At 42.5% G+C, this 14124-nt stretch overlaps 2 protein-coding genes across 2 annotated transcripts in view; both read right to left on the bottom strand.

Moving 5' to 3' along the window:
• The window catches only part of drgx (dorsal root ganglia homeobox), a 9699-nt gene extending 8012 nt beyond the window's left edge, over positions 1-1687 (bottom strand). The window contains exons 1-2 of the mRNA XM_019864624.1: positions 1468-1687; positions 856-956 (exon numbers count right to left, since the gene is read on the bottom strand). Of these exons, the coding sequence (XP_019720183.1) occupies positions 856-956; positions 1468-1525 (159 nt within the window). The 5' untranslated portion in view covers positions 1526-1687. The remainder of the gene's footprint in view (positions 1-855; positions 957-1467) is intronic.
• Positions 1688-2901: 1214 nt separating this feature from the next.
• Positions 2902-14124, bottom strand: part of ercc6 (excision repair cross-complementation group 6) — a 17593-nt gene continuing 6370 nt past the window's right edge. The window contains exons 8-22 of the mRNA XM_019864623.1: positions 13331-13489; positions 12483-12618; positions 12124-12294; positions 11742-11918; positions 10427-10543; positions 9830-9925; positions 8446-8664; positions 7996-8106; positions 7141-7260; positions 6590-6684; positions 6344-6489; positions 5815-6258; positions 5573-5741; positions 5403-5481; positions 2902-4678 (exon numbers count right to left, since the gene is read on the bottom strand). Coding sequence (XP_019720182.1) covers positions 4229-4678; positions 5403-5481; positions 5573-5741; positions 5815-6258; positions 6344-6489; positions 6590-6684; positions 7141-7260; positions 7996-8106; positions 8446-8664; positions 9830-9925; positions 10427-10543; positions 11742-11918; positions 12124-12294; positions 12483-12618; positions 13331-13489 — 2689 coding nt within the window. The 3' untranslated portion in view covers positions 2902-4228. The remainder of the gene's footprint in view (positions 4679-5402; positions 5482-5572; positions 5742-5814; positions 6259-6343; positions 6490-6589; positions 6685-7140; positions 7261-7995; positions 8107-8445; positions 8665-9829; positions 9926-10426; positions 10544-11741; positions 11919-12123; positions 12295-12482; positions 12619-13330; positions 13490-14124) is intronic.

The following is a 14124-nucleotide window of genomic DNA, read 5'->3' as shown; positions in this document are numbered from 1 at the left end:
CACACACACACACACACACACACACACACACACACACACACACACACACACACACACACACACACACACACGCCACAATCAGTAGTACATAATTTAAATATATAATAATTAATATGAATATGAATGCATACACATCTATCTATCAACAGGAACCATGCTTACATTTTAAAATAAAAAGCCACACAGAAAAAATAAGTGCAATGCAAAAGAAATATGTGAAAATATGGTACATATCATTTTCACATTATTTTGAATAAATACAATTTATGTATGATGAAAACAATTCATGTATGCATGTTATTATTGATTTGTGTTAATAAAATAAATATTTAAGGTTTTTAATATCTACACATCTATATTTAACATAGACACAGCTTATCTTTCACACACACACACACACACACACACACACACACACACACACACACACATATATATATATATATATATAAGCTTTTTACTTCGCACTTCACGTATAGAAAGCAACTTTCTGCCAAGTTTGGATTTATTAGCATGATTATGATCTTAAATATGATTCCCCACCCCCACCAGGATTTTCATTTTTAACAACTGCACCACAAATGGAGCAAGCAGCGATACTTGACGATGTGCACATTTGTGAAAAAACAACACCACGTCCTCAACAAGATGAAGAAAACAAAGCAAAAGACGAAGCAAAAACGTTTTTCAATAACAATAAACAAATCATAAAATGAAACGACAAATAATGTAATTCAAATAAACAGTAAGGTTGGAATATTACAATAAGAAAATAGAGTATATGTATGCATTCCCCGAAGGTTTACGGGTGAACAGATGAATGTGGAGTGTGTCCAGTTTGAAAATGTGCAATACCTGTTGCAAAGTGAACGTGGTCCTGTTCCTCCGCTGTTTCCTACGAAGGAAGCCATCGTCAAAGTCAGCTGGGGCGTGGTTTGCAAAAGTGCTCGAATTCACTGAAAAGTACATTCCACATGTTTAATCACTTTGTAAATCACATACTTGTGTTTTAAATGTCCGTTTTGGAAATTTAAAAAAAAAATCACAAGAATTTGCAATGATTTATTTTTCCTTTCGAGAAAAATATAAATTCTGAGTGCAAAATGTGCAACAGCAAACATTGCTCGATTGATTTTGGCCTTTAGTTACATAATGAAACTTTGACGTTGTTTTGGAGTCTGAGGGGAGTCATGAAGGATTTTGAAACCAAAGTCAGCCTCACAACATCCGTCCCTGTGAAAGAAATCTCCGACGATGAAAGCCGCTCCCAGGGCCCCAACCACCAACATTTAACTGTAAAATCCTCTTTCATTTTCTATTTCGCCAGAGCGCAAAGCATGCACAACAAAAACGTAACAGGAACATGGAAAGAAAGTCACACCAAGTGCACTAAATATCTCACACTAAGTGACAGACAGACCCATTTTTCATGCTTCACACTCACACTTTTTTTAAAAATGTACTTACGTGTATTGGAGCGACAGCACTCGGCGTCGAGTTGCGGAGGACAGTGGAAGTAAAACATCCTGCCAAGAGTTTCACTTTACAATCGAACAAGTAAGAACAATCCCTGCTCCGATCGCAACACACACGACATGGACGTCAAAGTTGGGAAGTGGGCTGCGGGAGCATCCTCTCACAACTGCACTGCCTGTGCGCGTGCGTACAGCGTGTGTGTGCGTGTATGTGTGTATGTGTGTGCGTGATAGAGGAGATGCTGCTCTGGAGGGAAGAAAGGTTGGACTCTGACTGGGAGGTTCCACTTGTCCCCCCTACTCTCTCTCTCTCTCATTTCTCTCTCTTTCTCTGACACATACACGCACACACACACACACCTCGGGGAGTGTCCATGATGTCAACCTTTTCGGGGCATTAAATGTCCTCGGGGGGCGTGCTAAAATCATGACAAATAATGAAAGCAAATGGTTACAAATGATGACCATTTGTGTGTTTTAGTCATAATTTGTTCTTTTTTTTTTTTTAGATGTTATTTTACATTTGCTTGGAGGATCGCATATGGCCCACGGGCCGTGGGTAGCAGACCGCGGGAAGGTTTTCATCTGGTGTCGCACAATCTCACGGCTAATTGCTCCTAATCGGATTATGTTTGTCTCGCTCACCCCTCCTTGGGTGCGTGTGTGTGTGTGTGTGTGTGTGTGTGTGTGTGTGTGTGTGTGTGTGTGTGTGTGTGAGCCAAAGTGCAGAACACGCTTATTCCCAAACCATAAACACGCGCACATGCCAACGGAACTTTTTGATTTCGTTCATATATTAAAAAAGAAAAAAAAGCAGCGAGTTTTTGGGGTGTTAATTGCACGTCGGGGGTGTGTTAAGGGTCCACTTTACAAGGGCTTGCGCTTCCGCAACACTCGCAAGGCCAAATTTTTGATTTTGTTCACAGCAAGGGGTCCCGCGATTTATTAGGCGGGCCGAGATGAATGACGTGCTGCGGGAGCCTTTCAATTAGTTTTAAAGCACATGCGGGACGACGCCCGCGCGCCTTTTGCGAGGCGCTCGCAAAATGAGGCTGCAGAAATTTCCAAGAGGAGCGCAAAGCACATAAAGTGCACCAAATCCCTTCTAATGGCGCGTAATTGGTTCTGTAATATCATTACAGGCGGATAATGGCCAGTTACACGGCCCCGCGCTATTAAGGCTTTCCCCGGCGTGCGGCGTTTATGTTATTAAAGGGGGAATATAATGATATTTTAGTTATTAAATGCGCGTAATTAATTTATGCACCGCTGAAAATAAAGTTGTTATTATGACCTGCATGGTGGGGTGCGTGCAGAAAATTGAAATCAAATAACTTTAGCCCAATATTTGCTCCTGAAGACTTGAGGAGGCCTCAAGTGCTTGTGGAGCTTATTCTCGTGCTCCTTGAAAAAAACCACACAAACATTCAAGAGGAAAGTCGAACAGCTTAAAGTCTGTCTGTCTTCATAAATTAAAAGCACCTGAAACATTGGCTGTACATTTGGACATCTGGTCATGCACAAAAATAAAATACAATATAGTGAGCGCACTTGAAAGTCACATAATCAGAAGTTCTTATATTGCAACATGAGGTACTTCCAAATATATTAATAGCATGCAGTGGAAGTTTCAAATTCCCCAAAGTGGTGCCATTTGGTGTGCAAACAGTATGTTCTGTACATTGCCACATTTAAGAGGTTTTTTGTTTTGTTTGTGATACCACCACAACTGCTCAAATTGATGCCAGAGGAAAAAAATATAACCATAGAACAGGAAATAGAACTTATTCCAACAGTGCAACGTGAGCTGTTCATTCATCAGATAAATCAAGGAAATGCTCACAAACATTAGCGTAAAAGTATAATTGCCCAAGTCACCTAAAAATAAATAAAATCAGAAAATAAAAAACAAGTCCAGTTGCCTCAATAAAACCTTTTGTGGATTAGCATGTTCTGGATGACTAAGAACCTACATTTAAAAAAAAAAAACAACAACAAAATACAAAAATTGGCTATTATGAGGCTAGTGATAAACATTAATTACAGCAATACTTATAAAATGCCAGCGGGTGACAGCATCACGCAATCCTTTTCTTGATCCATACCGTGTTCAAATGAGTAGTTTTACTTTTTTATTTTTTCCAAGCGTTTTTAAAACATCGGATGTCAAGCAGTACTAGATTGTGTTCAACCGTCCAGTAAAAACAAACCATGAGCAAAATAACCGAGCTTATTGAAAAGGTTTATTATTGCACATTCCATTTCTTTGTAAAATTATGACACTTGACGAGTTGGGATCATAAAAGCACATATTCACCATTACGCTGAACATTTGAGGTAAACTGACAGTATTAAAAGCGCTTCAATTCAAGAAGAACGAGCAGATAAATAGAATAAATGAGACAATAGGCAGAAGTGCTCAAACAGGCACTGGAGTGGATTCCGCACATTGTACAGGAGTTGAGGATGATTGACTGAGATGATGTTGTCCACTTTGTTGCATTGCAATTTTGCATACAAAAAGTCTGTGATAAGTGGATGACTTTGAGGTGTGTCAAACTAGTTAAGGAAAAAAAAAAAAACAGTATAAAAGGTACAGTACAATATCCAAATATGAACAACGCATCTAGTTAGGAATGCAGCTGAGCATTTGGTGACTATTATGCCTTGAAACGTCTCATAGAGGATTATGGTCAACTTTTTTGAGGTTCCACTGTATGGGAATATTTGAGGAGGTTGCCGTTGTCTTAACTTCAGCGCAAGTTCTCCTTGAGCCTCCACAGGCCCTCCTCTCCAGAATCGCGCTGGAAGTCGCAGATGCTCCTGAGCAGTTCTCGGAAGACGGGCGACTGCTTGATGCTCAGTCTGGGTGTGAAGTACTCCAGCAATTCCTGCGTGCTGGCCTGCCCGTCCACTCGCGCCTGGAAGGCCACAAAGTTGCGGAGGTCTGCCAGCAGCTCGTCGAACTCGGTGCTCGGAGCAGGACGCGAGCTGCCGGCCCCGTCATCTTCTCCCTCGTTGTCTTCTTGTTCCTCTCTTTGGTTCCGGGAGGGAAGGCTGAGGTGGTTGCGCTCTCTCATGCGGGCCAGCAGTGTGCATGAGGAGGGAGGGGCTGAGCTCAAATCACTTTCGGCTACTTCCCCGCTGAAATGAGCCCCTGAATCAAGCTTCTTTGACTGTGTCTTTGTTATGATAGCGGCATCCTGACAGAGAATCACACACATTAACATTGTGAAATTCAATTAACCGCTACTGAGGCTGCAATTAGTGAACCCTCGATTCTTTTTTTTTTTTACTGCAGGTAAAAAAATATATGCCTGTGAATGCTATACAATATTGTCAGCCTACATCTGCTATTGCAACATTTTTCTTCAAAAATCTGTTGTTGACAGGGTTATAACAACAACACATTGATACTATGTGTTAGCCTGTCTATGGCGTTTTGCATTGTGTGCTGATGCTAAGATAGCTAACTTTGCTAAGGCAGTTTTGTTAAAGTAGTTTTCAAACCTTTTACACCAAGTTCCATGTTAAAAAAAAAAAAGCACCACTATATGACTAACATTAAAATACAGTAGCATTAAACGTCTAAAGTTTCCAGGAAAATAACATTTTTGCAAATCAATAGAACATTAACACTATACCTAAATGAAAGAAAATAAAACAACTGAACTGTATTTGGGCCAAGTATTACGAGAGTGAGCCTGACTACTCGTGGCACACTAAGAACCACTGGTTGGAATTGTAAATATACTACAAAGTGTGATCCCCAAATATTTCAAAATCATCTTACGTTACCCTTCAAAATAAAAGGGTAATAACATTTTGGACCATCACGCATCTGTGATGGTCCAAAATCTAAGGCTGCCCTCAAGGTACAGTGATCCGTACCCTAAAAATGAACCCTCTGAAAAAGACTCGAGTTACCTTGCATTTGTTCGAATCGGGGAGCGTGTGCACAGATGGTCCGACCAAGAGCAAATTCTTCTTTTGCCCAAAGCGTTTCCTGGAGAGCAAAAGGCGGGACAAAGTGAGGCGGGTAGGTCACATAACGAGCAAGCGTCTGGAATTCATGATGTCCCACTGAGTGTGCATACCGTGCGGGCGGCGGGGGGGCTCGACTACTGGCCAGCCTGCACCGCTGGCGGGACACTTTGAGGGCTTTCAGGGCATCCTTGGCCACCTTGTCAGCTTCGGCCTCCACCAGGACGTAGTCTGGATTGGAGGACTCGATGATGGAGTCGTGCTGCATCACGCTGTGGATTCCTGAGACGACACGGCCGTCAAACGCATCTGCACGGAAAAGCTCGAGACGCGTCAAATAAATCTGAGCTCGTACCAGATTTTTTGAAGAGCTTTGACAAAACGTAATCATCAGATTTGTTCTGGTCTTCGGCGTCCGTCCTCTTGTACTCTCTCTTCTTCACTAAGTGCGAGATGCGCTGGCCCTCGAAGCGAGCGTCCTTTTCACGTTTACGCTTCTTACTTTTGTGTCTCTTCGCTTTGTTGGAGTCGCAGTGCTTCCTCTTCTCACTACGTTTCAGGCCCGTGTCGATCTTTAGTTGGGCACATGAGAAATGCGGCTCTGCATCCGTGCCGTTTGGATGATTTTGTGCATTCGTGGTACCATTTATAGTACCCTGAGATAATGTGCATGTAGATTCGGAGATGTTTAATAAGGAATGCATATTGTTCGCATATATTTCATTTGGCTGAGGTTTGGAGTGTTTACTATGGTGCGTTCTGTCGGATTTTTGAGGTGCCTTGACATCAGAGCCGGTACCTATAACGAATGCAGGGGAGAAAAAAAAATGTGTTCAGGGAATCTGTTGTAACCTCCTTCTGCTGACGCACAAAACGATGCATACCGGCAAATATTGCACTGGTCTCTGTGCCCTGCTTCTCATCAGGGTCAACTAAGGTGAAAAGTTCATAAATGTCGTTGGACTTGAAGAAGCGGCGTTGTTTGGGGTCCTTCAGGACACGGTTGGTCAGAAACTGTTTAAAAATTTGCCTGTATGGTGCAAACAGAAATGTGTTACATTCAAGCGTGTTCATTAGCACAAAAGCCAAACGGCAATTGATTAATCCGAAAAAGAATGGCAGTGTCTAACCTGTGGTAAATTTTCTCCTCAATGGTGCCTGCAGTTAGGAGTCTGTAGACGGTTACTTGCTTATTCTGACCAATTCTCCAGGCCCGCTCTCTCGCCTGTCAACCGCACAAACATGAACGCGAAATCTATTAGATTCACTTGGCCTATTTGTCTGGATCATTTTTTTCTGCAATGTTTTTGTGGCTTCAGTCATTCAAAATTTGGTCGAGAAAATCAGGGATCTGATCTTAAAGCCTTATTGTACCACAACCGCAGTCAATAGTAAAAAATAAAACCAACACCACCAAGCGCCTTCTATGGTCGTAATTTACAGTGTCTATTTTCCTCTTCGATTGTGTTCTCATTGTTCTTTCGGAATATGTATGGCAAAAAAGTAAAAGAAAAAGCAAAAAGATAAACAGTTAATCTGTTGTTGGGCCCTTCGAAGTTACTAGAGGACATTGAGTCTAGGTTTTGGGACTTCAGAGGTCTATTTTTTCCTAAAAAAAATGTTTTGAAACTACAAATGGTACGACTTCATGAAAATGAAAGAAAAAAGGAGAATGACAAACCTGAGTGTCAGTACTCGGGTTCCAATCGGGGTCATAGATAATGACCCTGTTGGCTCCAGTCAAATTGACTCCCAGACCTCCCACTTTTGTCGTCAGCAAGAAGACAAATATAGATGTGTCCTTTTGGGGGATAAACAAAAAACATGTTAAAAGTAATATTAGGACTTTGGGCAAAAATTGTCACATTTCTTTTTTCAAAAATAGAGACAAATCAACCCTTCACTAGCCACTTTATTAGGAACATGCATAATGTGATGAGTGACTACACTGATGATACTGGACATTACAAAAAGTATTTAAATTCATTTATGTCAATTAGTGTGATTTTGGTCAGAACACACACTCTTTGTCATTCATAATATTTCGTTCTTATTTTGCCACAAGGGCGACATATTAGTAATTTTAGTCAAAACTGATCATTTCTATCTTTGTCAATGGAGAGTAGGTCTTATACTGCCTTGTGCAGCTGAAGTCAATGTTGTGTCCAGGAGGTGAATATCTTCCTTTCGAACCATATTGGCCCACCTTCTGACCAGTAACTTTATCTCTAAATGCATTTTGAGTTCCCTATAATTGACTACATTTGACCATAAATTTGCAGGGGCTGTCATTCTTACCAGTTAATCAATTTGACAGTGGAGGTTGGTTATGACAAATGACGATAAAACCGTTTGCTCAATGAACGTATCGAGGTATATAAAATTGAGCAGTAAAGAGCATCCAGATGAACAACAGCTTGCCATCAATTAGTGTTTCCACCTCAGGGTGAGCACGGCTCCTCGGAAGTCTTTTTGTCCCTCAGGAGGGGATTTTCATGGGAAACACTCGGCGCCATTAGGGATGACTAATCCGTACCTCGTTGTAGCGGGCGATAAGTGGCTGTCGGGAAGCTATGGGGGTAGTGCCGTCCATTTTCAGGTGCGCGTAGTGGTTCTGCCTCACAAACACCTCCAAGATGTGCAACATCTGCAAGGGAAGAGAACGGTTAGCAGGGAGGACAAAAAGGAGGTTGGGGCGGTCGGGGTTTAGATTATACCTAAAAGGATTAAAGCAGATTAATATTATATGGACACAGATACCGACAGGGAGGGTCTCAGGTTTCCTCTGAGGTCTAATCTCATTGGTATCGACTATGACAACAGATGCCTCACATTCTTCCTCTCATAAGCACCCTCAAAAATTCTACAACTACATTCATTGTCCAAGGAAACAAATGATATCAGGGTCCAATTATTTACGTTTATTTTTTAAAATGAATTGATGAAACAAAAAATAAAATAAAAAAACAAGGGTTGCGCCGCTCACCTGTCGAGACTGCGTGAAGAGCAGGACTCTGTGACCCTGCTTGAACCACAGACGCAGCAGAGAGTCCACTACGATCAGCTTGCCCGAGCGTTTCCAGTAGCCGAAATGCTCCTCTTCGGTCAGCTCCTCCTCAGTGATCCCCCTCAGCAGGCGCGGGCCGCCAGAGAAAAGGTCCGGGTGATTGCACATCTTACGCAGCGCTATCAAGCCTGAGAAAACCTGAGAACCAATTAAGTTGTTTGGGGTCAACAGTCTGTCTGAAATTACAGCTTGCGATCAGTGCTGTTGCGATGTTTTTTTTTCTTATTCAACTCTTTTGGGAATAATGCCATCTTGCACTGTTGTCCGTTCTGAAACAAACATGGACACGCGCGGCATTGGAGAGGACACACACTAATGTAAGGCCACTTTAATTCATCTGAGAGCTGGTTTATTTGTTTTGATGCTTCTGTTAGATTAGCAAAGGAGGGCTAATGGGCGAAGCATAAAACAAACAATATATAACAACTCGTGAATGAGCAATTCCGCAACAATCTGAGGTAATTACACTTATTAGCTATACGATATTTTATCTCGATAGAAACAGGGAGGCATTTATCTGTCTTAGGCGGACCCAGCAACTAATTGGAGCATGGGGTGGATTAGAGAGATGACCTCTGAGAAAATACAGTGTTTAATTTTTATATTTCTATTTGCGGTTATCGTCATTTATAAGTAGTTTGATTTTTGTATGGTTGATCTCTTCTTTTATTGGCACTGTTGAAAGCTCATTGAATCTTGAGAGAGATGTTAGCTAATTATAAAAACCCTTGCGTAAACATTGTTGTCGTCTTCGCAGCGCTGTACCTTTAAACAGATAAACGCAAAGAGGGATGAGTTGCATAACTTATTTACGGACAATTAGGGCCATGTTTTTTGATGAAGGCACAGCGGTCACTGCATTAGTAATGGTGGTTAATGGACTCGGGAGTGACCACTAAATATGTGTGTACGTGCAATCTGCTGTGGTCACCCTCGGCTCTCCAACCACGTCCATTTGGTTAGTGGTGATAAATGGGGTGAGATTCTCTCTAGGGTCCGCCTAATGCGAGAGTAGCATCTGCACAACCTCCACATCTTTAAGGACGACTAAAGTAAGCTTGTTATGGAGCTGACCAAAATGTAGGTTTTCGAAAAGAAACATTTCACCCCGAGTCTCTAACCATAAAAAAATGGCTTTAAGTGATGAACTAAATTCATTAGTTAAGGGGGGTTAAATAATGAATAAGGCTTGTTGTGTTCCTGGAAGTCATGTCCCAGACCGCAAGTGCGCTCTCCTTGTCTTTTTAATGCAACATGCATCAAATCAGCCGACGCATAAAATCAGTTCGGTTACTCTGCTCACCTGCATGTCCCCATTGAGTATCTGGTAGACTTCTTTGGAGTTTAAGAAGCTCTGATAAACCTCCCGCTGCTCCTGTGTTAACCTGCAAAATAAAACCTACGCATATAGAGGGGACAAGTGTTCAGAGAGTGTAATGAGCGGTGAACATCCTCTTTAAAGCACCTTGCTGAAGTGGTGTGTGTGTGTGAGAAGAGAAATTAGAGGGGCAGAATCGTGTTGGAGCCATCAGCGTCTCTGGGGACGGACTTAATGAGCTGAAGTGAACTGAGGAGTCAAGCGGCATCAGACTCAAGGACAGACCAGAGACTGGGCTACATTAATGAATATTTGCTCCTTTTACTTTAGCGGGACTTTATTAGCTGGCTTCACCTGGAAAGGCCATGCAAAGTCATGGAACAATTATTAAGACTTTGCACATGTGGTCCCTTTCAATGATCAAGCACTAGCAAAGGCAGTTAAATACTGGAGCCCACTTTCCACCAGGTTTAGTAGGTTACTCAACGTTATTTTTTTCAATCATGTATGGGGTACTTCAAAAAATAATTACGAAAAATAAAAACGGTAACAAAAACTAATGTTTGCTAGAATGAGACATACCTGCTCATTTTTGTCAGGTAAGGCGAGGTTGGCCTTGACATCTGCCTTCATTCTTCGAAGGAGGTAAGGATTGATGGTGTCCCTCAGCACGCATGCACACTTGAACGCCGTCTGGACCTGGAGGTGAACACGTGATCCGGCTCATTAAAAAAAGAACAGACATGCAGCTAAAAAGAGCAGCCAATCCAGTCAGCGGTAACACCTGTCAGCAGAGATGTTTCCTGAAGGCAGGATTGTCATTTGGCCCCCCTCTCACTCTGTCATCACCTCCTCTAAGCTTTCTGAGCTACTGACCATTGAGCAGAGTGCTGCCTGTCTCGGGGGACACTAGTGGAGACCCTCCCCACACCATTCAAGTGGCCCTCTTCACCTTATGCGAAAGGCCAGTTACCTTTTGAAACATTAACTCACTGGGGGTACGCAGAGGGATCAAAAAGACCGCTCGTCACAGCAGGAGTGGGTGATAATACAGTGAGAATTTCGGCCGGAGTGGAGACGAGGTGAGAGAGGGCAGCAGATGATGCTGAGTGGGTTCACATGTGGGTGTAAAGGCGCGCTTCAGTAATGGATCCCATATCCACATGTAGACGCGGCCCCCTCTCCAATACGCTTTTATGTACTTTTACACACATGTAGGGTTATACACACACATGCCACGCACAGACACACACAACCCACGGAGCAGCGAGGATTTTAAGAAGAGGAAGAAGTAGCCGAGCGTAGCTTTTTCTGACCATTTAATAACATTAATAATTAGTAAAGGTTTTTATTATCGACAGCGGAAGAAGCATCGATAGCCATCTTAAATAATTAAATCCATTCAGTCAGTGGGTTATTAACGAGTGGACACTAATGACAACGGGATAAAATTTAGGTCTCCACTCCTCCCTCTCCCTCTCTCTCTCTCATGCACAAAACAAACAGACACATACACACATGGGATGATCTTAAGTTCCTTTGCATGGCTCTACAGTATTATTTGGCTCTTAATGGCTCTGCTGTCCTCTTGAAATCAGCATGTGCATACAAATACAAATCGTGATTTAATGTGCTAAAACTCTTTACAGTATGTGTCAAACATGTAGCAGACAGTCCATTTGAAATCAAACCATGCTTGAGAAAGCTAGAAATACAGGTAGAGCTATCACCACTGCCGTGAACAAAAATATCCTTTTTTTTCCCCCCCAGATAATAATTTTTCTGGTTTTTGGAATTACAATTCATGTTTGTCATCCAAACCATCTGCTCACAAAATACTGGGAGTCAGGTCAATGAGTATCAAATGTAAAGGTGACAACCGTTCATAGTTCAGTACCTGAACAGGTGAGGCATTGCTGTATCCTCCCATAGTGATGGGCACTGAGAACTGCTCCATGAAGACGGGTAAAGTGCCCAGTTTCCCAGGAAAGATAAAATCAAATAGAGACCAGAGCTCCTTCAAATTGTTTTGCATGGGGGAGCCAGACAAGATGAATCTGTGAGGGGTGCGGAACTGGAGGGTGGGGGGGAAGGAAAAGAAAAGATGTCAATGAGAGTGAAAGAAAAATCTTCTGCGACATCTGTATGCAGATACTGTATTGCACTACAAACGTCAGTCCAAAGGCTACCATTTAGGGGCAACGCCTTCAACTTAGCAAAAACCGCAGACAAGCAAGGTTCAAAATTGGTGATGTATCTCTCAGCGTGACGCACTGCACCTGTTTGCAGGCTATGGTGATTCCGGCATTTGGATTTCTAATTTTGTGTCCCTCATCCAGGATGACATAGTGCCAGTCGTAGCGTTGTAGGGTGTCCTGCAAGATCCTCACTGCTGAATATGAGGTGATCAGGATGCCGTGACATGATGCTATCTCTGCAATCAACTTTTCCTACAACAGCAAAAAAAAAAAAAAAAAAACATCTTACTAAAGAGAATCTCCCCTCCTATGTGGTATAAGGAACTAATAGTGCTCTAGTGCCCCCCAGAGGAATAAGACTCCATTGAAAACTTTATAGCTCACACAGGAGGATCTGTGAACACGACCATAAAACTATAACCAAAGGAAACAAAACAGACCTTGTTGCTGCTGAAGGACCCCGTTCCATGAAGCACGGCGACTCTAAAAGGTGGCCACCAGGTGTGGAACTCCTTCACCCACTGGTGCATGACCGTAGCAGGACACACGATGACGGTGGGGCCCAAGCCAGCATACCTGCAAGCGAATGCGGAGTATGTGTCAACAAGGGGGACAAAGGGTTTATTACTGCAGGAAATATCAGCAAATTTCATTGGCAAATTAAAGTAATAATTCCTAAACCAAATTAAACTAAATAAAGGCAATTCCCAGAGAGCGGAAAGTGCTTGCGTGAGGCAGAAAGTAAAGGTGGCAACAGAATGTTAACTTAAATGATCGCTTTACAAATTCGCTCCTGTGAAAATCTACAGAAAACATGCACATAAGCACACCCTCAAAGATGCACTAATGGCCTGGTATGAACCTCAGCATCAGTGGAAGCTATTGATATTGGACCATAATTGAGTTTGCAAGCAATCAATTTGGACTTCTACAGCAGACAGAATATTGACCAATGGGGAAGCTCCGCCTACCAAATGCACAACTGTTATTTGTGCAGTAAAACCAGATTATCACCACTCCTGTGCCATGTATTATACATTTGATTTATGGCCCCGCTCCGGCAGCGTAGCCATTTCATGACTCCGAGATTCCACTTAAGTGTTCATGAAAAGGCTCACTCAAACGGTGTCAGTGTATCCTCTGATGTCTGCAGGACCAAAGTCAAGAGTCCGATAATTGAAACACGTTAAATAATTCAGATGAGCACACTCAAGCAGAAATCCTCCTAATCAAATATTCATACCATACAGACACAAAGTCTCAGGCCAAGCTTTGTGTGTGCGTGCACCTGTAGTTGGAGCCTCGGGTCCTCAGTTTGCTGTAGCTCAGTCCAGCCAGGAAGCTGATGATCTGGATGGTTTTACCCAAACCCATCTCGTCTCCCAGGATACCTCCTGCCTGTTGACAATGGAGCTCCCACAACCACCGCACGCCAGTCTGCTGGTACCTGACAACACAATACACGCATGCGCAAACCACAACTTAAAACAAGCAGCACAATTATTTTAGGTCCAAAGAATATAATGAATTACACACTGGTCCGAATAGGTTTGATTGAGATGTGAGAGTGTGAACATGTTGAGATCATTAAATCGGTGCCCAATATTCTGCATCAGATGCAAATAAAACATGTCATTTTAAATGGGAGTTTTGCCCATTCAAACCGTCGCATGACTCCTATGAGTATCAGAGTACATATACAGTTAACCTCTGTTCAATGCAGGGTGTACATCCAACTTGTTTCATAAGAGTTGGAACTGCACGATAGAGACCAAACAGTTTATGTATTTTTAGAGGTGGTGGCCGTGCGTGATGGCGGCGGGTGAGTCTGTGCAAGTGTCTGAGCGTGAGCTGTGGCCAACAACAGCTCTTGCGCGAATGAGCTGATTGTGCTCGTGTGTTTTGTTGTTTTCAGTGTTCAATAAACTGCTGAAAAGTGCAAGTAGATACTTTTCAACCCCAATAAATAAGTAAAGTAAAAAAATCCATATTGTAGGCAACACACAATACAGCGGGGCAACACTGTATATTGTGCAGTTTTGTTTTTTTTCTTTGGGGGGGGGGGGTGGGAAATATTAACTA

Source organism: Hippocampus comes, unplaced genomic scaffold (assembly GCF_001891065.2).
Source record: "Hippocampus comes isolate QL1 unplaced genomic scaffold, H_comes_QL1_v1.1 scaffold108, whole genome shotgun sequence".
NCBI lineage: Eukaryota > Metazoa > Chordata > Actinopteri > Syngnathiformes > Syngnathidae > Hippocampus > Hippocampus comes.
The sequence above is the reverse complement of the archived record's forward strand: the minus strand, read 5'-3'. Positions and strand labels throughout refer to the sequence as shown.